At 37.5% G+C, this 25,941-nt stretch overlaps 2 protein-coding genes and 1 long non-coding RNA gene across 4 annotated transcripts in view; all 3 read right to left on the reverse strand.

Moving 5' to 3' along the window:
- Nucleotides 1-11,320: 11,320 nt before the first annotated feature.
- Nucleotides 11,321-14,417, reverse strand: LOC130558030 (uncharacterized). The gene is made up of 3 exons (XR_008963378.1): nucleotides 14,284-14,417; nucleotides 13,682-13,806; nucleotides 11,321-12,250 (listed from the first exon to the last, which is right to left on the reverse strand). It is a non-coding gene; the product is annotated as an uncharacterized LOC130558030 (long non-coding RNA).
- Nucleotides 14,418-20,728: 6,311 nt separating this feature from the next.
- On the reverse strand, nucleotides 20,729-23,559 carry hmgn2 (high mobility group nucleosomal binding domain 2). The gene is made up of 6 exons (XM_057340113.1): nucleotides 23,351-23,559; nucleotides 22,193-22,228; nucleotides 22,009-22,038; nucleotides 21,855-21,905; nucleotides 21,583-21,642; nucleotides 20,729-21,432 (listed from the first exon to the last, which is right to left on the reverse strand). The coding sequence occupies exons 1-6, from the start codon at nucleotides 23,363-23,365 to the stop codon at nucleotides 21,397-21,399; spliced, it is 228 nt and encodes a 75-aa protein (XP_057196096.1). The 5' UTR covers nucleotides 23,366-23,559; the 3' UTR covers nucleotides 20,729-21,396.
- A 714-nt stretch (nucleotides 23,560-24,273) lies between these two features.
- Nucleotides 24,274-25,941, reverse strand: part of dhdds (dehydrodolichyl diphosphate synthase) — a 23,528-nt gene continuing 21,860 nt past the window's right edge. For both annotated transcript variants that reach the window (XM_057339109.1, XM_057339110.1), the window contains exons 8-9: nucleotides 25,383-25,490; nucleotides 24,274-25,004 (exon numbers count right to left, since the gene is read on the reverse strand). In XM_057339109.1, coding sequence (XP_057195092.1) covers nucleotides 24,762-25,004; nucleotides 25,383-25,490 — 351 coding nt within the window. In that variant the 3' untranslated portion in view covers nucleotides 24,274-24,761. The remainder of the gene's footprint in view (nucleotides 25,005-25,382; nucleotides 25,491-25,941) is intronic.

Genomic DNA, 25,941 nt, shown 5'->3' on the forward strand with positions numbered 1-25,941 from the left:
AAATAGATTAAAAATACACCAAGTATCGTCTTTATTTTCTCTGTTATTTTAGCATTATTAGCATTACATATTTTTATTTTACAGCACCTTATTTCTACAGAAAAACTGATTACTGTCTGCATTAATTGTTTCAGTTTGGCTGCCTGTGCGTGAAACCGCTAACGTAATCGAAAAAGAAAACGGCAGCCTCCTTAGGTTAAAATGAGTATTACATTTTGTCTTTTTTTTCAAGAAATGAAAATATTTGATGCGTTTGACAAATGCTAGTAGTGTGAGGCTATTACAACCTATTAAGGCATACAAGTCTTCCTAGTCGGGGATCCCTTTAAATCTATATTTTTAAAAATTAAATTCACAATAACTTGACAATTAGGAGAAGAATCCTCATAACACGATTCACAAACCATAAGTCTTCTATGTTCTAGCTATAATGTCAAACTATTGAAAATCAATATTTTATTGATAATTTATATAAAATGATTTTAGTTTGTACTGTCTCGCATGCATCTTTTCTACAGAATCTAGATGTGCTTACATTATGATTTTTTTTTGTATTGGTTTACACATATTTGTCATGGTAAGCACCCACAGAGTCCAAAAGTCAAACATGGCAAACGCAGTCAACAGTGCTATTCATAGAGGGTTCAGTATTAAGCAGAAGACTCCACACGCCTCTTTTCATAAAAGTTGTGGGGTTTTGTTACTGTGTTGAACGTTTTGGCTTCCACATAAAATGATATTTGCAGAAACTGAACACATTGTAACACATTGATGACAAATATTTGCTGCCAGTCGTGGTGGTGACAACTTTATGACTGCACACATAAATATGCGAACCACACAGTTACACCCAAGAGAACTCATGTCTTTTTATTTGGGTTTTTTTTTTGTCCTTGTTCAACGATAAGGACAAGTTTATTATTTACATAGATGGATGAGTTTATAATTTTTCATGTCAATTCTATTTGAAATGACGACTGATATGCAAAGAGGGTTGGATAATGACTGAAGGCTATGACGTTTCATTTGAATGTTCACAGATCAACTTTATCTAACATGCTGTTTTATGGCATAATCTAATAAGATTAACTAATGTTTTGGAAACTGGATGGATTTATATAGATGCTGGTTGAGCGCCAGACATTATTTATAAGAACGACAACATCATCAATACTGCTGAATATTCCAGGTGAATCCAATGATTTCATTTCATTTCTCTGCTACTCTTGATGCAGTTGAGACTCTCTTCAGCATAGATATTGCACATTTATTGATTTAAATACAGTTTAGCCACATTTCCACATAAAAGCAAAGTTTTACAATGTAATTTTTAAACACCCTTGAATCTATTTTGACCGCTCATTGACTGTCTTGTACTCTCCTCTCAGCATCCCTTCTGCTCTGCTGACACACAAGCGCAGATGTTACAGGTCAGATGTCACGTTGAGAACGAGGAGAAATGGAAAAAAAGGGATGGAATTGTAGAAGTCTGTTTGTGTGTGTGTTCAGATTTTTATGAGCTTGTGTATCGCTGTGAGAAACCTCAGCACTGGAGGGTGCGACTGACTGACATCATGTCACACGCTGGATGTGTTATGATTCAGACAGCTGAGTATAGATTGTTGACTTGCTCGGTAAAATTGTCTTTAGACTGTTGCTCCACCATGAAGAACTCGTGATATTATAGGTGTCCAAAAATGTTTCTCAAAGAGAAATCCAAATTTAAGATTAGAGTATTATGGGAAAATTATAACGTTATACATTTAATAACAAAAAGGTAAAAGCCTGTTTTACGTTCAATTGAACTTTAAACTTTTTTCGTTCACATGAGTGTAAAGAAAAGGCTTGACATCATTAGTTCTTAAAGCTGTCATTATTTTAAGCTTGTATAAAGGGATTGTTAGTGATGTATTCACAATGGACGTTTGAAACAGTGAAGTTGGAATGATTGATTTCTTCATTCTCTCATCAGGTTCTGTGTCTTAAGATCTGGATCACCAGTCCAGCAGCAGACCAAGACATCTGTCCAGAGATATTAACTTCACGAGTTTCATATCACAAACTGTGTTCGGTGTTTTTTTAAAATGATTCGTCTGGCTGTGGTAGATTTTTATGGATCTCAATGTGATTTGATGATGTTGATGTAAGCTGAAGTCTTATCATCAGCAGGAGATTCATTCCAGCAGTGATTTGAACAAACCAGAAGACTCGTGTATGTTGAGGCTTCGTCTCTATGGAGAGAAATCATTCCACTTTATTGATGTAAGAGCGGTTTATTCATTCTTACACTGTAAAAAATGATTTTAAATGATTTAAAAATGAAGTTAGTTCAACTTCAAAATACTAGTCAACACAACGAGTTTGCAACAAATTCATTAAGTGAACTAATATTTTTAAGTTGAACTAACTTAAAATTTTAAGGCAACCAGGAAACTTATTTTTTTTAAGTTGAAACAACAAAAAACAACAAATCATTTTTTACAGTGTACACATGTTCATTCTGTAAATGTTCTCTAGCTCTAATGTGACTATCAGTTCACTTGATTCATTAGAGCCTCGCAGACACTATCAGGCCAGACTGGGATCTGTGGACGAGTCAACATCAACAACTGGGATAAACAGACACAAGGTAAAACCAGTGTGAAACTTTCCGATTTTCAAGGTTAAACATTTGTGACCATTTCCGTCCTTAAAGATGTTTTTGACATAAACAATAATCTCAGATTTTTCAAATCTGAACAGATTTTTTTAAAAGTAGACTTCATACACTTGCAGACTTTTGAAAGTTTCAGATAGAAACACACCAAATCTGCAAACTTGCACAGACTTTCTGCAACAAGTCCAGACTGAAAATCTGAGCAAAAGTCTTGTCGTGTATTTTAGCTTTAAAGTGATCCATAAATCTTTTGTTGGAGTCAATGAAGATGGTACAGAAGCGTCGGGGCAACTGGTGTTGTCAAGAAGTATACAAATCTTCAATGCTGATCACCCGTTTCTGTTGTCCAGACGACACAATCCCACCAACAGCATTCTGTTTTACAGATGCTTCTGTTCTCCATGAGTTCTTCATGCTGATGTGATCACTTCATACTTTAAAACCCTTGTTGCTTTATTGCATTACAAATCATTTAGTTTTCAACACGTTAGCCTATTCCTGACAGCTGAAAGTGTGAGATACATTTTGCGAATCAAGAATCGTCTACTAATTGACTACTTAATTGAATTAATGCTAACTACTTATTATGTAGATTCAGTCTTTTAATTCAGGTATGAATTTTGTTTGTGATTCACCAAATGTGAATGTTGCAGTTGGGTCCAATCTGGAATGTTAATTTTAGATCAAACCCACTAAATCTCTTATACAATCAAAGGTTTCAGTTTAAATCAAAATAAACACATTTGGAGCAAATTTATCTGTGTGAACTTTATTATTACGTTTACTGAACCATGTCGTCTTGGCATTCAGACATGTTGTGATAAAGGAAACAAACTTTTTAAATCTTTAAAATGTATATATATATTTTTGACATTTGTTAAAATCCATGCGTTTTCAGTTTGATTTAAGGAGCAAAATCTATTTTGCACACAAGCTTAGAGCGACCCTTTCGCGTGTTCACCGGCAGGGGGCGACAGAGCGCTTGTTAAAGACGCGCGTCCATCGCGCTGCGCGATTTTCTGTACGTGTAGGACCAACATGTACAGAACACAATGTTCTCCTGAAACTGAACCCTGCTGTCACATTATACAGATAGTCTTTGTCTGCATGTATATCTCTGTCCTTTCTTTAAAGCCATGCACGTCTGCTCTTACTGCAACTATGCCATTTACATTTATTCATTTAGCAGATACATTTAATTCTTCAAAGCGACTTACAAATGAGAGAGCATGTAACATTTTGTCACAATTCTACATCAAAAAGTAAAGCTATGCTTGAAGGTATACAAAGGGACAAAATATGAAGATGTACAAATACCAATATGCAAAACACACGCAGATTGCAATACAATTTTTTTTTAAAGGATGTATATAAAGCCATGTTTATGCAAATATATATGTGGAAAGGCTGTGGAAGCTGTAACAGCAGATTAATAATTGTGTTTCTTTGTGGCCTGCTTCTGCCTCAATATGCTGAGAAGTTGATTTACTTTTCTGTTTTCTACACTTGAACGTATAACAACATACAAATAAATATTACAATGCATATGCAAATACTATTATGTGAAACACATCAAAATGTTGACCTTGTTTTCATTCAATAGCCTTAGGATTGTAAAAGGAAATATTTTGCTGTGACGTTTCTTTTATTCATACGATGGCTTGTTCTAGTCGAGCTTGCAGATCAGGAAAATGACTGAGATGTTTGTAGTTCTCTAGATCATTTGTTATACGTTTGCAATGCGTTTGCCTTTTGTGCAGACAACTCAACAGTACATTTGCATACTTCAAACCACATCCTATCAAGAAATAATACATCAATTGCAAACAATTCAAAATGTTCCAGTGACTTGCATCAATTTTTCAACTGGCTCAGTTCAAGTTCTGCAAATATAATAATCCGACTGTTGCCACAAGTGGCGCACTTATAGAATCACAGCTGAGCACTTGAACACTTTAGGTGCAACAAGTCACTGGAAACTGTCAGAATTTTTTTAGTCTGCTAACGAAAACACATGTGTAAACACATATATAAACAAATATATACACGTGTGCACTATGCTGTTGGCAGCACAGGGTGTTCTCTCTGTAAATAGATCTTTCAAAACAATATGACCCTACAAGAATCCAAACGCTGCGACCTTCCCTGACGTCTGATTTAACATTTCTCATTTTTATTTATTACGTTTAGAACGATCATGTCATAAACCAGAAGACGCCGATAAACGATTAGCAAAAGAGCTTGACAGCTTTTCTGTGACAGTAGTATTTCCACGCAGTATTCAGCGCCGTATTCGTTCTCTCAAGTTCTTGGAGCTCAGTTGGTAGAGCATTGCATTGTGATCGCAAAAGCCATGGGTTTGATTCCCAGGGACTGATAAAAATGTATAGATTTAATGCACCAAATGACAGAAAAGTGAAGAAGGAAATTCATACGGGTTTGGAATGACATGAGGGTTAGTCAAATACAATTCGATGTTTTTGTGATTTGTCAGACAAGATTTCTGCTTTGAGGGTTTGTTGATCATTTACATTTTTTATCCAAAGCGACTGACATTGCATTATACATTTGTTTCTGACTATGTGCAATCCCCTGGGATCCAACCCATGACCTTGGCGTTGCTAGCGCCACGCGCTAACCACTGAGCCACAGGAAAGCTGATCAGAAATCCTATAGGTGTAGATAAGGGTATGTAAAGGTGTTATGTAAAAGACATGTGGGTAAATATAGACGAGAGAAAAAAGAGCTGGTACGTGACATACATCAGCATATGGCACATGCTTGGATGTAGAGTCCTATTGCAAGTTTGACCTTTAACCTCAGTCACCTTCACCTCCCCCAAAACAGCTGAACTGGTGTCCAGGACTCACACATACTTACCGCACTTCTACCGTAAGAATCCAGTATTCCAAACCTGCTGCATGAATCTCAAGAGTAAATCTGCAGGGCTGCTCATGTGACACACAGAGATATTCTCACCGAGAGATTTAAGAAGACGTTTTGTTTGTGGTCTTGTCAAGGAATGTTGCACTGAGTCAGCATTTTTCTCTCCTGTTCGTGTTTGTATTCCCTTCACCCTCCTGTCTCTGCTTCTCATGATAACTGGTTCAGACTGGCTTCAGATCAGTTACTCTTCAGGTTTCCCTGCATGTTTCAACTCACTTCTTAATCAAATGCCTTGAGCGCATGTCCTGGCAACCCTGTGTGGCCTCTCTCAAACACGCACACACACGCACACGCACGCACGCACGCACACACACACACACACACACACACACACACACACACACACACGCGCGCGCACGCACGCACACGCACACACACATTTATTCTTATAGAGTGATGTTTGCAGCACTGTGTGCATATCTTACATAAGCACAGAAGAAATAGAATAAAATAAAATAAATAAAGACAGTTTGAGACTCGGTCTGCAACAGAAATGTCCTTTAGTGTTTCTCTGGGGTTTCAGTATAAAGAGGGTTGAAGAGACCCCGGTGGTACGTGACACGATAGAAAACTCTATATATTACTGTCATTTACATTTCGTGTTTGAAATACAATTTCAAATGTTTAATACATGATTGATAAATACGGAATACATCTCATTCTATGTGCAATTTTAAAATAGTTTAATGAATTATTTTGTATTTATCATTGGTCGATGGAACTCAAACACAGAGCGGGAGCAGACAGGCGCTTGTGAGACTCTCTCTCCCTCTTCCGACGAGCTGCGTGCAAATTAAGTTTACTTTGTATTTCTGCACTTGAACCGCTGTTTAAAGCTGTTGTTATCGCTAATTCAACACGCGTCGATGAAGCGCGCGTTGCGATGTATTTTTGACGCGTCGCTTTGACAAGAGCCGCTGCAGTAAAGTGAAATGCTGGGTTCACACCAAACGCGAACAATCGCGTTCCACCCTCTTTATTACTCGCGGGAAAAGTTCGTTATTCGATTCGCGTCATTCGCATCGCCTGCCGCGACTTCGCGTATATAAGCGTCTTTGCATTGACTGTATGTAATTTACTCGTGCAAACCGCTTAATTCGCGCCTTTTTTTGTCTTTATCATAAGTTTGTAGTTTTTCTGCAAGTCCCCTCAAAGTCAATAAATCCCCCATGTTTACAGTGCACTACAGAAAAGTGTTTTGTGTTCACTATTACTGACTAACTTGAGAAACATGAACAAAACAAGGTTCTTTAGTTTGAAAACAGCTGGTAAATAAAGTGTTTGTATTATTAATAATACATTAGAATTGGAAGACGAGGTGTAAAGATAAAGGTTCACAGCTCTAACTAATTTGAGTGTTTATTCCTGTGATTTTCTGTGGTGGTCATTAGGTGGTATTAAAGGTGGGACTTGATCTGAAAAATTTGAGGACCACTGGAGTAAATGATGAAAGAATTTTCATTTTTGGTTCACTGTGCCTTTAAAAATATGTGCTGTCATATATGTACAATGGAGAAATTGGTCATGAATTAGTATAAAAATGATAACAACAATCCAGGACAGATTTGTGCATCTTATGTAACTCTGTCACATGACCCGGCATCAGACACACACATGCCACATTTAGCTGCTGTCGCTGTGATAAAATCTTCATCCCGTTCCATTTCAGATCAACATTTGTGACTTGTGTTGACCGAAAGTAGAAGCGACACCTCCTGCATGAAGCGCGTGAATGAAATAAATTTGGCCGTCGTCTTGTGCCAGTGGCAGTTTCGGCTCAGTCGGTGCATGCCGTGCCTCAGATGTCTTCCAGCATGTGGCGTCCAAAAAAGAATCTAGCGGTCACATGTCAGTCAATGCGTTTTTGATGAATTGATCGGGGGTGTTGTCTACACATGTCACAGCTTAATAGTTTAATAGCAGTTCTTGTGAGGCTGCCAGGAACAAACACCAGCTACATAACAACTGTATTTTCAAGTTCATTGAAAGAGGTTGTTTTTGTTAGGACTTCAAAAGGTGTTTTGCCTTTTTATTTCTTCATTTTAGGAGAAACATCTGAAGTTGATGCTTAATAAAACAACGGAGAACTTCATCAAATCTCCTGAGCTGTCAAAGAGAAACGTCTGAGCAATAAAAGTATTGCTCTTGGCAGTGATAAATCCTCTTAAATAGCCCTCAGAAGCTTCAGTCATGTAACAGTCATAAATCCGGATGTGTTACTTGCTCTTCAGTTGGCAGGGTGCTTTATGGGGACCATCTCTGTACATCTTGGGGGTTTTTGGATGTTCAAAAGGACTAACAAAGCCGGGATTTCCCTAATGTGGCATAAAGGAAGACGGTTTAGGTCTCTAGTGTGTTGTGTTTGTTTTGAACAAATGTAAAACAGCCTAATATCTGATGTGTGATTTATGTTTTGCACTTAGTCTCAAAAATCTATACTTATGAGCAGAATCTTAACACTTTAAAAACTTGTGAAAAGCATTCATCTCTATATGTTCACATATTTTGTGTTGTGTAGTTCGTGTCATGTTCTGTTTTTCTGTGATTTACAAACGCATAACCGTGCCAACACAGTTGTGGTTGATATTTCCATAAAACATCAACGTTTCTTTTTTATTGCATCAGTTTGAAATGCACTCGACTTGTTTTTAAAAGATGTCCGAACTGATGGGAGAGAGTTACTCACAATAATCTTTGAATGAGATTAAATTAAGATCCAGGGGACGGATTCACAAAACATTCTTAAGAAAAAGATTCGTCTTAACTGCCGTATTTTTTCTTAAACTGTCATTTAAAAAAAAAAGTTTTATTCCCGAAAAAAAAATCTTAAGGCAGTTCTTACATTTTTTTCTTAAGCATGCGTCATATTATTCTTATGAAAAAATGAATATGTTCTTGAGAAAATATTTGAGAACTCTTATGAAGGAACATTCCTATGAGCTTCCTATCATTTATCTGAAGAACAATATATTTCTTATAAGAACTTATATTTCGTCTTGAGAACAGTTTTGTGAATCCGGCCCCAGATTTGGAAAGATCCGAAAGGATTATGTTGTGATCTTTGTTCTCTTTACATTTCAGTTTCTCTATTTTACAACATGGGCCCAAAAGTTATTTATAATCCTTCCAAAACAGAGCGGATAATGGCTGTTCATGTTGGCAGGAATGTTTCTCTGTGTGTCTGTTGGCTGAATACCAGATCGGCTCTGTGCATGAAGTATAACAACGACTGCTTAAAAAAACATGGAGCAGGGAACTAAACTAAACTAAACTAATAAAAAAAATATATATAATAAAATAAAATATAATATACAATAAAATAATATGAAATAAAATACAAAATAATATATGAAATAATATAAAAGAAATCATAAAATAACATACCATAACATAAAATATAAAATAATAAATAAAATGTGATGTATTTGGGTCAAATCAAAACAATGACCATAAGGTCAATAAGGTCATATGAATGTAAGATTGCAGACTCCAAATCTGTTGCTGTTGATGGTTATATCATCGCGGGTCACGGCCCACCAGTAGAACAACTGAGATGTAGGACACACAGCACAGTGTGTGAAGTAAGAAAGCACAACGCGTGATTTAAACGACTTTAAAAATGCACGAGAAACAACACATTTACAAACATTTAGCTGATGCTTTTATCCAAACTGAAATCTTGACAGCATCAGTCTCACGGTGTTCAAATACCTCAAAGCTTTCATCATATTTTTTATATTTTAAATCAAATTAAAGCTACTGTTAACTCAACTTTATTTATATAGCGCTTTTACAATTTTCATTGTTACAAAGCAGCTGCACATGAGACACATTGACTATAAGCAAAATAATTAAAGTTGTACCTGCAGAAACAAGAAAAGGTTGAAAACACAGAAGACAGACATACCCACATACAAAACACTCCACACACACAATACGCACACGCACCAACACACACACACACACGTACGTACACAGACAAGTACGCACACAAACACACACACACACACGCTCAGTGAGAGCACACATTTAGGATAAAGGAGAGAGAAGCACAGGTCAAATATAACAGACTATAAATTCCTATATGCAATATTAATTAAGTAAAACTTTAAGATTCTAAAGCAGCCCCCCCGGTCAGGCAGATAGTGCAAAAACAGTATGCAAACGGTGGCGAGGAACCCAAAACTCTAATCGAGAAAAAAAACCTCAGGAGAACCCAGGCCCAACCAGGGGATTCCAGTTCCCCTCTGGCAAAAGCTGCTGCCTCTGCACAAGCTCCAGAGAGCTTGCACAACAAGGCTAAATAAAATAAATAAACTTAATAATAAAATAAATTATAGTTTAAGATTATCATTAATATAACGTTAACGTATATAAAGGTCTTGTTTTTTATATCCGTCTCTTCTGTGTATTAACAGGCTTTTTGGGTGTGTTTTTAAAGCACAAGCAACCATGTGCACAGCCCTGTCGCCAACGTGATCCCCATCCTTTTGTTTCAGCAGCTCACAACAGCAACGACATCATGACGCATCACCGGGCGGCGGCATTTGGGTTTATGTCCTGAGCTCGCGTGTCAAAGCGCCCCAGCAGTACTTTTGGGCACATTTGCCCAGTGATCAGAGATGAGGGGGAGGAGCCAAAGGTGGCGGGCGGAACAAAACGTGTCACGCAATGCGGCCTCGGCCTGTCACAGGACATCACATCTGCCCTGAGCATCCATGCGAACACGGAAAGCAACGTGTCTGATGTTTTGTATTGCAACGTTTTAGGCCTAAATTACTCAGCAGGACAAGTCTGCAACAAATTCGCATGTTGGGGTATAGGTTTGGTTAAAAGGAATAGTTTACCCTGACATGAAAATTCTTTCATCATTTACTCATGTCATGCCAAACCTGTGTGAGTTTCTCTCTTCTGCAGAACACAAAAGAAGATATTTTGAAGAACGTTGATAACCAAACGACACTGAACCTCATTGACTTCCATGAACACAAAACCACTGAGACACTTCTCAAAATATCTCCTTTTTGTGTTGTGAAGAAAGAGTCATATGCAGAATTATAACCACACGAGAGAGAATAAATGATGACTGGATTTTTATTTTTGGATGAACTGTTCCTTTGAGAAAATCAGTCACTAAACTGAACATCAGCAGCAAATATCGTGTGCCGACAGAGGAAGCGGTTGCTCGAGGCTATGACCACTTCCTGCTCCACCGTATATGCTTCTGTGGACACAAACTTCTTTAATAATCTTTCCGAGAGAGACATTCAAAACAGATTTTATAACAACATTCTTCTAAACATGTGTTCTTTATTCAACCCTCTTTTGTATCTCGGTTATTTCTCCTAGACATCAATGAGATTAAATGGAGAGCTAATGTAAACGTTTACTCAAGTCTCATCTGTGTCTCAGATATTTCTCTTGAGAAAGAGTCAGAAATGTGCCTGTCATTGGAGTTTGAGAAGAGATGTCAACGTCTCAAACTGAGCTCAGATTTGTCTCGTCTGCGATCAAAAGTCAATATTCTTGAAGATCTCAATATGAACTCAAACACTTCATACATTTGTTTTAAACCTCTATACCCTTCATGCGTTTCAACAATAACACTCATTCGATTCTGTTTTAAACAATTTTATGAGAAATATCAGAAGACAACTATGAAACAACTTATGAGCAATAACATTTTTTTCTCTGAGAAAAGACTTGCAGGCCATAACGTTGAGGTTGTTCAAAAGGTTCACAGCTTTATTTGTTCATCGATTCTTAAAAACATAACAAACATTCATCATAAATCACAGTGTTATATTAAAAAACTATTAGAAATAATGTCATGGATTGCATGCGATTGCACAAACACACAAAGTCAACTTTAAACGTCTAACAGGAACTGCTGGATTATCCACTGATCAAGACAATTAAAGATGATATGAAATCTTGTGTTTAGTTAGAATGAAAAGTCCCCAAAGCAGTCATGGTGTAGTATCGTAATCGCTCTTGATAACACATCGTCTAATACGGAGATGACAAGTGAGGTGATGCCTTCGTGTCCTCAGGTCTGTGTGAGTTTTGGGTGATAAATCTAAAATAATCTCTCATTCTGCTGTCAATAGTTGATCGGTACGTCTCAAATCCAGAGGTCGCTCCCTTTATGGCTCACAGTAGCAGCAGTATTCCCTACATGATATGCATCTGGAGGAGATAAACGTCTTCTCTAGAAATCTCCGGTAGTATCGATCGACTCTCTGATGCATGTACAAAGTCAACTATCAAGATATAAAGACCAACAAACCCAAATAAAGCAGGTTGCAACCCGCTGAGAGCTAAACTAAAGTGACCCTAGCAGACCCAGATTGGTGGTTAGTGAATGCTCAGAAATCAGTTTCTGATAGATACAGAGAGGGTGTAGTGTGACAGAGACTGGACGTGGTGATCCCGCTTCAACTTCACCTCCAGTCTGGCTTCTTGCTTTCCTTTCCAGAAACAAACCAACGAGGAGCACCTTCATGGCGCGGGCTCGTGCCCAACCTTCTCCGTCATCTGTTTGGCACTGTAGTAGGAAAGGCTGAGACCCATGATGGCCAGCATCATGGCGATTTGGTTGGCGGAGCGGTCGCGTGTTGGGGCCTGCACCTCACCAGCTACCTGTCTCTGCAGAGAGAACATCAAAACAGGGTCAGAAAGTTTTTTTTAAGGAGTATAATCAAGGCAAACCTCTCCTACAGCCACGAAAAAAAAATCCCATTTCAAATGGTCATTTAATCATCACTTCTAGATGTATTGTGGTCATTTCAGTCCAGTGTCTGTTGAATTTCATCAAAATCAAACCTCAGGAGTGACAAAGTCATCCAACAGCAATGTGAAAGACTGGCAAAATGCATGAAAACCGTGAGAAAAATCCAGGTTATCAAATTTAAAAAAATATTGAACTGTTCCTAAATACATGTAGAAATATGACCGTTGTATTGCTTTCGTTTGCATTTATGCGCATAAAATACTGCAAAATTAGGGAGAAATATTGCAAGTAGTTCACAGAATTAAACAAAAAATGATCATTTTACCTAAACACACTAAAAAAAACGAAAATAATTTTTAAATGTTTTCCTCATTTTTATGCACATCTAAAGTTCACATGCCCATCCAATCATAACAAAATAATACAAATAGAAAATGAGAGACTCGCTGTCTTAAAGCCCGTTTACAAAAAGATCGATACTGCAGCATCACCAAAGAACACTAACGCTTTATTTATTATATTGCCATTTGAATGTGTGTGCCCTTTAAATTCAAGTGGATTTTCATTGGTTGGTTGTTTTTTGTTAGCTGAAAAAAGCTCTAAAAATGATCAACAATATAATTAATGTGTATTTTTATTTGTTATAATTGTGGCGTTTCATTTCGAAGTCACTTTGGATACAAGCGTCTGCTAAATGACTCAAAATGTAAATACAGTGTGGTCTCTGCTATTTTCTTAAATTTAGAACAATTTTATAACTTTGGGATGTTGGAAGAGTTGGCGTAAGACGGCTAGTTAAATACACTTGGACAATGATTGACAGGATCCTCCCAAATCTACATTTAGAACTTTAAAACTTTGTAGAATAGTTTGACTTCCTTATAAATGATGTTTCCTCTGCGCGGATAACCAGATCAAAGTCATTTTAAACCGCAGGAGTGGAACAATACTCTCTCTGTATCTAATCGTAAGCAGACAATGGTGTTCGGAGGCTAACGGCAAAAGAATTACAAGTTAGGAAGGCTCCTGGAGGTCTGTTAAACAGCATGTGGCCATTCCATTCAGATCGAGTAAAACTGAGGGCAAATCTTCATGACAGGGCGGTGATTTTAACAAGATTTATTAAAGCAAGCAGGTTAAGACAACGATAAACCTACTTAAAGAGTTTAGACTAGAGAATCTTTCTAATCTTAAGGCAAGTTAAATATTAACGACAATGTTGCTCTTATTTTAATGTAGCTAAACCACGCTCAGTGTTTGTTTCTTGCATCATCTCAGCGTCTATAAAACTCAACGTGACATTACAAATGGCAGAATTTGAACCAGATTTGAAGAAATGTATATACCTGCAAAAGTCGGAAGTATCCAGGAGTCAGTCTGCCAAGTCTGATGATCATCGCTGTCGTCTTTGAACACCAAACAACGAAACTAAATCTGCTGATGGATGTGTAACGCTGAAGTGATGCGAGACCTGCAGATAAGAAAAGACGTTAAATATATTAAAACCCAGATTTCCAAGCAGATTTCGAGCCAAACACAGAATCTTCAATAATGAGAGCATCAATGCGTGAGAACTGAAAATGCAAAGCCGCACATTAGAATAATCACAAAACGTTTATTCAAAGAAACTTGGCTTTGTCGTAAAGTGAACCCAGAGAATGCATGAGGACGGTCGGTACACTTCTAGCCGCAGGCAACAATCCCAAACAAATATCCAGATGAGTCCGGTTACATCTTTATAAAGAGATCTGAAGAGATGCGTTGGTTTGATTCAAAGTAGACAAGACCCCGACAAACTCAACAGAACAAAAACTGAGAAAGATCCATCTCGACGTACAATATCTTTTACAGCAAAACAAAGGAAGGACTCAAGCAGAAGTGGACGGAATGGACAGGGGTCAAAACTGAAGGAGGAGAGAACGATTGACACATGTCTGCATCTACCAACCTGACTGCCCAGAAACCAAAAAATCCGTTGATGTTCCTCCCCAAGGCAAACTATGCAGTTCTAGCAGTTGAAGTTGGACTTAAACGGATGGAAGAACATCATCTGCAGCCTGCGCATGAAAACACTAGAGGAAGTTTTGCTGGAGCTCCGCCCCATTATACAACCTGTCATCTTGCAACCAGATTGGTGGATTCTCGCTCTCTCTCTCTCTCTCTCTCTCTCTCTCTCTCTCTCGCTTTACCATGCACAGCTGTCAGAATTCATCACGCTCGCACATGTGCACGCCTGCTTCACCAACCACCTCAACGCTGATGAAACTTGTCAGACATTATTTTCTCACCAACCTAACAAGAGATCAAAAGAGCGATAAGTGAGAAGCAGAAGAAAGGTTTTTCGTTGGGTGACATCGGTCGCTGATACCCCAACACCAGTCCAGCACGTGACCGCATTCACCTATCAGTACGCTTCGATATTTCCGACCACATGGCCATGCGTGGTGTGTTTTTGTTATGTAAGGCTATTTCGCATCACTGGTCTGAAATTACAGAACGCATCAGGGCATTTTTTCCAAAGTGTGATGTAACCATTAAGGTCATCTCCATGAACAGGACTGACCTAAACCTGTGCTTCCTAACAAGGGACCTATTGGAGTTATTTTCTAGTTCAGTCAGACTAGAAGTTACAATGACTGTACAGAGAAGATCAATTGCACTAAATAATTTCGGTTTCTTTAAAACTACCAAGCACGTGAAAATAACCAGAATGAAAAAGAAGCCAATACCAAACCATAAGACATAAAGACGATGTTGAACAACCCAAAACAAATCGATATTGGCCGATGATTAGGCTACTTTATTTTTAATAGCTTATCAATTGATCAAAACCTCAAATTTTAGATTCCACCCTCGGCGTCAGCAGTTTTTTGGAGATGCAAGTTTGTTGTAGTATGATGAGACCCTCGGGCAGGTCGTGCCGACACTCGACCTTAAAAACACACTATTATTCACACCTCTGATACTAAAGAATGTGTGGCAGAACAAGATTAAACACTTAAATCTTGTGAAACCAGTGGAGAACGTGTCTGGATCATTGACATGCGACTCCGAAATCCAGGCTAAAGTGACCAAATTTGATTATGAAAAAGCACCAAATTTCGATTTTAATCTGTAAATTTACTATTTCCATTTCTGACATGGCCTTACTGCATTGTCAATATCTCAATAGATATCAAGATCATGGTTTCAAAATATTAAAATTATAAATAAAATGATATCTTCTACATTACGTAGGATGTAGAAAGCAGCAAAACACAAAAAATGACTTGGGTTTTCACTAGCAGGGTCACATTTTTGTCTCAAGTCTCTTAATTCGTATTACAATCATGAAATGTATACAATTCATTTCTTCTTTTAAAAACAGTGGAAAACATCATTATTTGTTAGGGATGTAACGATTCACTCAGCTCACGATGCGATTCTGATCTCACGATGCGATTTATTCACGATTTATTTTTACAAAATGAGTTCCCTTGCATTCTTTCTTAAAAGCTTCACGTTTCTTTGTATAATAAAATAATGTTTTATTTCAAATAACAAAACTAAACTGCAATTTTAAAACAAATTAATAATAGAAAAAGTCTCTTTAATATAAACAAACTAATACTGTCTGAGCTTTTCTTGGATTTTTTTGCATTTAAGAAATATCAGCATGTCCACGTTTAGGTTTGCAGTGAACATGGCGCCCCTGCTGTTCAACAAATGTATTGCGATTCAGTTCACACCTCAACCGATTTGAATCGTCACACATTATAATCGATTTTCAACCGGCTCACGGTGAATCGTTACATCCCTATTATTTGTCATTAAAATAAAAAAAGAGAGAGATAATCATTTATAACCCCTACAAAAAAAAAACATTCTCTGGTAATACTGTATTTGCCCAAGCTAAACATTTGTTTTGTAGCCAATCATGGCACAATCCATGCCTTTAACTGGATAATCCCCCTCCCCCCAAACGAGACACGAGTCTGGGGGGCTCCTCTCTCAAACAATGCCGGTGGCTCAGATGCTTACAGTAACGCTCGCCCGACCCGCGGCCGGCCATAGAACTGAACATCACAGATCTGATCATGCAAACAAAACTGTTCGACTTATTTATCATTTATAGTTTAAGTGAAAGTGACCTATTTGTCAGATACGGTGACCCATACCAGAAATGTGACCCATCCAGAGACTAGTGAACACACGTACACAAGTGGGAGCAAGTGGGGGTAAGATGCCTTGCTCAAGAGCACCTCAGTCGTTACCCGCCGGCCCAGAGAATCCAACCGAATTGTATATAAAGTCGGTACACCAAATATATATATATATATATATATATATATTTATTTATTTATACCACGGGGCTGTTGAATGCTTCATTCTGATTGGCTGACGAACGTTCGACGGGTGTGCATTATTTTTCAGTTAAACGCACACCTGTGAAGGTGTTCCAGGTCTGCTGACCGCATTACAGTTCCATATCACTTCGCCAAGTTTAGCCTACTGTCCGCCAGTGAATATGTATCTAACAACAGACACAGTGACTGGCAAATTCCATTGTCTGAGAAGAAATAACTATTAATATTTATGGACAGCATGAACATTTGAACAACAATGGCGAGAGCACTGTACAGGACTGTTGCAGATGAAAAACTAAAGCATATATCAAAGGTAACGGCAAACTACATGACACAATCAGCGGGTTAAAGATAAAACACGAAGCACAAAAATAACAACAACAACATGTTAAATTCGTCTGTGGAATGGGTAAACGGGACTTAAAACACACAGCAGGAAGCTTTCTATGCCACTGCGAGAACCGCAGCTGGCGCAGAAACCTCCGTGTCACTTTTTTCTCTTAATACTTTTCTTATACGACAGGGGTGTTAAATACGACGAAAACAAATCAAATATAGATACTTGTCTTTTCACTCTCAGTGAAGCAAACGCGTGTGCACGTGCACTGTCTGTCTTCCTCTCGCTCTCGGAAAACTGCATATGCAGCTCAAGCAACGCCTTCAGATGAGATGCGTAAGAAATTAGTTCTACCAGCAAGAGCATTCCGGGACAAATACCATACAAATGTCTTGAGATAAAACATCGTAACAACGTCTTGTGGTATCAGAACAACGTCTTGTGGTGTTGTGACCGTGGTATAAGCGGAATAATTGACTCCGGTCCGTTCAATTATCGAAAGTTAATGCACACCCGAGTTGTAACGGCCACTCCGCTTCGCGTCGTGGCCGCATTACCACCTCGGGGTGTGCATTAACTTTCGATAATTGAACGGCCCGTCGTCAATTATTCCTTACATATATATATATATATATATATATATATATAGTTTAAACATTGTGTCTTGAGACATCCGACATGACCCATCAATCTACCATCGACTGCAGACTATTTTTAAAGTACATTTTTTGTAAGTGATGCAAAACAGTTAGTGAGGGTCTCTACCCTAGAAAGGGGTCACAGGAGGTGCATTTGCATTTGCAATGCATGTGAATAGTAAATTGTAGATGGTTCTCTGTCTTGGTTTGACCGTTTGTGACTGGAGACATGAGGATTCATGACCAGCATGGGGTTCTTCTCAGCAACAAACACTGATAGTGGTAACAGCCGATTAACACATTTATGTTACTTTATGAATGACACAAGAGAAGTGGTGTTCATAAAGTTAAGAATATGGGACCATTTCTGAGAGCATATCATTTCTTAAAAGGTGCCTAAAAATCAGACTTTCAATGTTAAAAGGTGACTTTTGTATGATTTTAACACCTACAGTCTGTGATGTGATCTTGTGATGTAAAGAAGCTTGTTCCCTGCTATATACTGCATTAAAAAGGAACAAAGTACATTTGGGCACACTCCTGCTCACAACACTAAATCAAGTTGAAATTAAACTAGTTCATAACTTGAAGACCACCAACACGTGTGCAACTACATCACTACAGTGAACAAACATGAAATGTTACTGTAATGTTTTTTCCTCTAAATTGCATAACAAGCAAATAACCAAGGCATCCATTGAGCTCCTCTTTTACATTCTGAGTTCACATTATTTCATTGCCAAGAATGCCAACTTTGATCGTTTCTTGTTTAACTTTAATTTATGTTCAAGTTTACATAAACATTTCTCAATTACACAATATCTATTGTATTCATCCCCAGTTGCACAAGAGAATTCTCAGATTTGACTTGCACATCAATGAATGAAACGTTAACTTAAAAGTACTTTGCAAGCTAGTTTTAGTTTCAACATGCACAAAGAATGAATTAAACGTTCGTTTGGTTTTTACATTAAGTGGATGACGTATCAGCTATCGTCAACACACTGGTTCACTTCATTGTGTTGTTTTTTGCGTAAGTTAGTTTGTTGCATCTGGCGCAAAGCTAAAGCGTCACATTTAACAACCATTAACCCCACACATGAAACAGCTGTTTGATTGTTATAGTGAGGCGAGTCACTACACGACAAACCAGAAAAATCCTGTTTCAAGTTTATTAAAACGGGGATCTACTATCAACTTTGTATTGCTGCTTTTTGCGCAATATGACTTTTGTAAGCATTGCTTACCTGAAGACAGGCCGCTGAGTGGGATGAGATGAAAGATCCAGAAAACTAAAGGAAGACGATGTTCCTACACATTAGCCCTATATATGAACCAACGTCAGCCTAGGCCCTATCGCTTCAATTGGGGGCGGGGCTAACCAGTCACGTTTAAGACCATGTGGACGTGCAGACCCTGGTTTGACTTGGGGGAACACGGCATGCACGTCTTCCACGTTTGCAGTAGTTTCAATCATATTTTTTCATGCGCTTGGGTCAAAGTTGACCTGGACCTTATAGATTGCCAGTAATGTATATACGTGATGGAATTGCATTGGATGGTCAATAAAGAATGATGATTTACTCATTATCATTATCAACATAGCGTCATTCTTGGGCAAATTTGACTTTACGTTTACGTTTTATCTATCAGTGAATTTGCAAACAAAGGCGTGAATCAGAAAAATGCCGCGAAGACCGAGATTCAGCCCGATATCGAGTCGGTCGGTTTCTAAAGTAAAATCTCTCTTTACAGATTTAAAGCTGTTTACACGGTAAACAAACCAACATCTCCTTTCAAACTCCTGTGCAGGTCAATCAACACAATAAGGTCGATGAAAATGTTGACATCTGGTGCAAAACCTTGCGTAGATTCTTAACAGTAGGCCTGTATGTGACGGTGGGTTTCAAGAAGTAGCCTAAGGACACGTCACTGACTCGACGCGTTTGTAGGTACTCATATGACGTCAATGACAGTTAAATTGAGAAAAGGAGTTATTTATTTATTTCCATAAACGTTTAAATTTAGAGTGGGTTTGTGCTCTCCGTAGGAAATGTTTTTCAGTTTTGAAGGGAATTTTGAGAAATGTTTTAGATTTTTGCTAAAAGTTTCCTTTGGTTAGTGTTTATTTATTTTATAATTAATATGTATAAATTTGCGTTTAAAGCGATAGGAATTTACATGGGCACATTTGCCACAAAGAAAATCGCATCCGTACAAAGTTAAACGGTAAAAAAAAGTCTACAGCCCCGTTTGACAGAAAAGGCTTAGCTTAAGCCAGGACTATGCCTTAGTGGAATTAGGATATTTAAGTAGCTTTTATAAAAATGGCTCAGTAAAAGACATTACTGGTGTGCATCTTGAGACAAAGCAATGGCAATGGTATATTTTAAGGTATGTCAGTGCACGTTCATTTCAGTTAAGACAACTCAAACTTTCATTCTAGTCTGGGACTAGTCTTAAACCTTGTCTGTGAAACCGGGCATACATGTGTCGTTTCTAAATGAATCAGAAAATTGAGCACATGGTTTTAATTAAACGTGTAGCACCGCTTGCTGGTCATTGAATGTATTACAATGTCGTGCTGCGTGCCTGATGTATTATACGACACTGACATCTAGCGAGAAACACGCGTAACTGCAATAATGCACATACGGATTTCCTTTAAGTAAATCAAGCTCTTACTGAATAGCATTTTTATTCTTTAATTATTCAATCTACAAGACTTTCATTGTAAAAAGCCAGTTTACTGCAGCTTTATTTAATTGAGTTTATCACTGCTTTTAATATTTGTTTTTTTTTGTCACAGGTTTGACACCCAACCCTGATGCTCCCCACAATACAGCTCAAATTCAGTTTATAGGTAAGGTAATGATTGAAATTGTGTATTCACAACCACTTATTTCTTCTTAGCTAATATGCTAAGATCCTTATACACTGTCAAATGCATTTAAGATATCTTAAGAGCTTTATTTGTAAGTTTTATTTATGTATAGTCAGGCTTGTAATCAAAGTCGTATATAACATGAACTACACCATGTATCAAGAATGCATGCGAGACGACAACAAGAATGTTTTTTCAGGACAGTTTTTTTATTCAAAACCATTTAAAACAAAGCATTTTTTTCAGAGTCACTGAATATCCTTCCACTTTTCAGAACATAACTTAATAAAAAAAAGACAAGTTCAGAACACACAGCTGTAAAGATAATAAAAGTTCATGTTGCAAATTTATTCATCATTGTTGCCCTATTATTCAATCTTTTGTGACACTTTCATTTCTAACTACTTTTTAAAAAAGAATGTAAAAACGGAAAAAAAACAGTATTTGTAAGATTAAATGCTAACAAAATGGTGAAAAGCCTTCCTGAAAACATTTGAGAAACACTCTTAAGCTGCCTTTGAGAAGGTTTGGTGTTTAAAATCCAAGGATAAACTAAGAAAGAAAAGAAGAAAGATAAAGAAATACACAAACTTTAGAACAATATACTTGCATTCACCGCTTTGAAAACAGATTCAGCAAGGGCAAATTGTTTCGGCAAGACGGCTTGATTTAAAAAAATGGGATACAAATGGATATGAATGAAATATAGTAACTCCGGTCAAATCAATCAATACATCAAAAGCAAGTCAACAAGTCAACTATAAATGTTATTCTTAATATAAAACTTGGTAAAAAATAGTTATTTCAAACTGTACAGTCACCAAGTACATAGAAGGATCAGACACTCGTTAGCTTTTCATTTGGCATCGGCAGAAGCTTCAACCTTCTGTGCCTAGAAGAAAGTGAGAAATAAGACTTATTGATGTCACGTTTATTTCGTTTGATGCCATATTTATGCAATTTGTTGAAGATATAAAACATCATTTTACAGTAAAGACCTAGACTAATGATCTAAGTGCTTTGCGCTATTGTTTAAACCCACCTGATCTGCCTTGGCATCCCCATTTTCAGAAGGGTTGCCCTTCTTCCCCTTGGCCACCTTCTGTATGACGAAAACAACAATAAAACAACAATAATATTAACAGACAGTTTAAACGGACTTTGATGTTTTCAATCTTTTAACACTTTGCAGTTTGTTACGAACGGATCTGTTGACTAACAGGTGGGCAAAGCATTATGCTTTCAATGCACAACGCAATGACTAAATATTTAAAATATTTATTGAGAATAAAAGACATAAACCTATATGATTACCTTAGGGGCTGCTTTCTTGGGCTTTGGTTCAGGCTTAGCAGAAGCTGGCTTCTGTAAACCAATGTAGGGAGATTAATTAGGCTATATTCAAAGTGTTTACATAAAGTCTTACTGTAGTAACCATATGTGAAAAAAAAAACAAATATACACTTACAGCGGACAGCCTTGCTGAGCGTCTTGTTGGCTGCAACACAATAATATGAATTTAACATACACCGAGAAACTAATGATATATGCACAAGAAATATACTAAAATAGAGTTTAGTACAATGGAAAAGCAAATAAATAAATAAATACTAGTAAAAATAAACAGTAGTAGTAGTAGTAAATATGCAAACCTCCTCCTTGGCTTTGGCGGCCTTGTCACCGTCAATCTGCAAAAGAATCAAAGAACACGAAAGATTAGTCAAAAACGACGATTTTCAAAATGAATGAAAAACAAAAATTACTGCCCGTGACAGTTACAGGACATGACGTCAGCGGGGATAAACCGCGGTTGTTTTTCATAACGGGCGAGCCCTTTTCTCTGCTGACTTTATTTCTGCTCCGCGTTCCCGCGCATATTCAAATTCAAATCGGGACTGTAAGTGCGCGCGGGCAACATCGCTTCCTTTTGTTTGGCTCCATCACTACGCGCCTTTTAAAGGAATGGCGATTTTCAGCCCACAGCACAACGTTCTCTCGTTTTTCTTCAAGAAATCGTCGTGACTCGTTTAAAAGCAAATTTTACATTAACGCCGCATGTAAAAACGAAGTTAGACCTCATTTAAAAGCTGTTCACTCGTAAGGCGCCGTCTTCTGCTAGTGAAGACACAGGTGCTGTAAAGATGGCAGCTTGACGTTTCGACTAGGCGTACTGCACAACACAGCATTAGTCTCAGTAGAGCAAAGAAGCTTATAAGAGTATGAGAACATATCGACTTTGCATCGAAAATTCACACTATTGTTATTTTAATATGATATCTTGTCAAACGATAAACAGAATGACTTCAAATCGTAACGCGCCTTTTCTCACATCTTGAACACTAGCACAAATCTGCAGCGTTATAACTGCAGTAATATTGGTATTAAACATAATATTTACATATGCTATGCGACTATGGAAGTTCACCCTGCATTAACAACACTGTATAATCTGCAAAGATAGAGATCCAGACGGATTTTACAGGATTTACCGCCGTTTCGTTTTAGTCCAATAATACTAAAATAATAGCACTGTTATATGGCTATAATGTTTGCGTTTTCAAAGGCAACTCGTTGCATTGTTTCCTTATTCCAGTAAACCATTTTTTCTAGTCTTGTTTTCGTCACAACGCGGTAAGATTGACAAATCGCCTGACAGTATGTAAAAGCCACTGTCCGCCATTACAGAACAACTACACAACCACAACACATCCACGAAAACAGAAAAAAAACCATACATGTTTACAGATACAAATACCAAAAATCCTAACTATTTTCAAAAAATGTTTTAAAATAATGCTATATATCCTTACCTTTCTTTTCGGCATCTTGACTGCAAAAAATCCGCGAAAAATTAATACGTGGAGAATATTTGTGTAAATAATGCGCCGGTGAGCAACGCTGTCGTGCACGCCTCGCCGCGGTTCGCGTAAAATACAATAACGGCTCTATATGTTTTATTTAAGTTTTTATATTGAAATTTAAGAAAGAAACCGGTTTAAACCAGATTTTGCATTTTCGGCTCAGGGATTGGCTGCGAAAACGATCACGTATCGCTGGGCGTTGCTTATCTCTTAAAGCAACAATGACTGAATTCTCCGGTCAGGTTTCAGAGAGCAGAGAGATGCTGCACTCGTCCGGGTCAGAAGGACGCCCTCTGTTGGCCAGAAGAGATTTAGAGCGGGAATTTCGTTTTAAATGTAGTTTAAATACAGATCATCAGTCAAACGTGCTTTAATGTTACTGTGACTATTTGTCTGTAATTTAGAACAATAGAAAAGTCATCAGCAGAATAACTTGCGCACACGGTAGTATGCCATTTTTTATGGTAAAATAAATCATGAACTTCTTAAAACGTTTCTGAGCACATGAGAACATACTTTGATTACTTTTGAAGTAGTGGTGAAAGAGTTTCTATTTGCTGGACATTTTGTGAATACTTTCCCTTCACTATTCATCAAACGGATCTATTAATAAAAAGTATTAAAGTTTAGTTTTGTAAAGGCATGCGCATGTAGGCACATTTTATATTTAATTACAAAACAAGCATTTAAGAATTTTTAAGAACACACAGTCATGAGTACAAATTTTACCGGCAGTAAAAAACAACCAGAACATTTAGTAGGTTTTTATAAAGCTTAGATATGATCAATACAGGCTTTTTTCTGAAAATCAAACCCATGATCTTACTGGCACTATGCAAGAAAATCACTGTAGTTAGAAACAGATCAAACTCATGGACAAAGTACTGTAAGATAAATATATTTTATTTGTTTTCTTATCTCTTTAAGAAATGGCATTGATTGCTAAATGTGACCAATAATTCATCCTTATGGTGACGGAAACACAAACATAACATATTCTTATGTTTTTTATTTACCTAATTTACCTCAAATCTCAACATTCTTCTCGCAAACTATCGTGATCTTACTCTAGAACGATCTCTTGTTCACAAATTAGTGAGTCATAAAGAAACCCTGTGTGCATCTATGCAAAACTGGCAGCCACAGTAAAATGACTCATCTATTGTATTTTCTAGCATTTCTAGTTTGCAAAAAGAAAACCCCGCAGTAAATCAAAATGGATTTATTTAAAGATTGATAATCCAGGTCTACAGGGGTCATTTCAATGACAAACATACATAATCTCTGCCCCATAAAACGGGGTGAAACTTCCTTCCTCATCTCAAGTATTTACATATCTGTAAATACAAAATGTTCAAGTCTAAGCAACGACCGTCTGGCTGCTTAAATCACTGAAGAAAGTGTCTCTCTTGTGCTGAAGGGCATCCAGAAAGCATTGCACCCTCTCCTCTCGTCTGGCAGTGTAGTTTAGCAGCGCTGTCTGATGACTCTGGGCATCCAGAGGCTTTCCATTCCCATGATGCTGCAGGAGTTCAGCCACACATGTGCGGTCCGCTTCCATCTGCTGTCGTACTTCATCTTCTCTGTGCAGCTCCTGAGCTTTCTGCAACAATTAGACACAACTATTGCTTTAATAAACTTTAAAATGAGGTTATGATGTTAAAGTTCCTTATATATTTAATTGATGTTATAATTGTAGTGTTAGGAAAGCATTTAAGCAATATTTCTAACTAACATTGACACAAAATGTACTTGAGCATTAAGCAACAACGGTAAAGGCTGTAATACAATATCCTGTGTCTTAACGTTGGTCATAAACATCTGAATCATTTGGAAAAAAACAATGCAACTCGGAAGCCTAAATTATTAGGACATGAATTATCAAAAAACAAAACTGCTACTGAAACATATACCAGAAAGTCATTCTAGCTGTGTGTCACTATAAAAGCAGAAACCGGAAAATAAGAGTATTATGACATACCTGGAGAGATCGATAGCTTAACTGGTACTGCAAAATAGCTTCACACAGATTCCAGAAGGAATATTCTGGCCACAGGACAGACTGGAACACTAGGCACGAATATGAGGTCTGTGGAGGTTACAGGGAAATGAAAAAAACATTTATAGTCAAAAGCTGCAGGTGAATATTAAAAATAATAGACGCAGCCGACGACATCTTTTTGTACTGTAGTGGCCACCGTCGTGTTTGGACTGAGAGATTCGTTGCAAATCTATAATACAACGCTAGTGGCCGATGTAAATCAAAAACTGCTCCTTTAAATGCTTCACTTAAAAGTGAACATTCTGTCATCATTTGGTACAAGTAATTACTTATTCTGTGTTAAGTTTGATCTTATTTTCAACTTTAATGTCAATGCACTTTTTTCCGTTTTTACAGTAAAGGGTAGTACTGGGCGGTTTGCCAAAAATCTGTATCAGAGTATTTTTGTGGATTTGGACGGTTTCCCGGTTTTTCAAAGTTAGGATAGAGCAGACGAGTCTGACTTTATAGCTGCTCAGCTGTGTATGTATAGAGAAGA

Source organism: Triplophysa rosa, linkage group LG8 (genome assembly GCF_024868665.1).
Source record: "Triplophysa rosa linkage group LG8, Trosa_1v2, whole genome shotgun sequence".
In the NCBI taxonomy this organism is placed as follows: Eukaryota; Metazoa; Chordata; class Actinopteri; order Cypriniformes; family Nemacheilidae; genus Triplophysa; species Triplophysa rosa.

Bases quoted from the DNA above. Each gene is read 5' to 3' on its own strand.
- hmgn2 (XM_057340113.1), bottom strand. The intron at 22,039-22,192 runs GTTTGCATATTT...ATTGTGTTGCAG, and splicing joins CCGCCAAAGCCAAGGAGGAG to CCAACAAGACGCTCAGCAAG. The intron at 21,433-21,582 runs GTGGGTTTAAAC...ACTTTCTTCTAG, and splicing joins GGGATGCCAAGGCAGATCAG to GCACAGAAGGTTGAAGCTTC.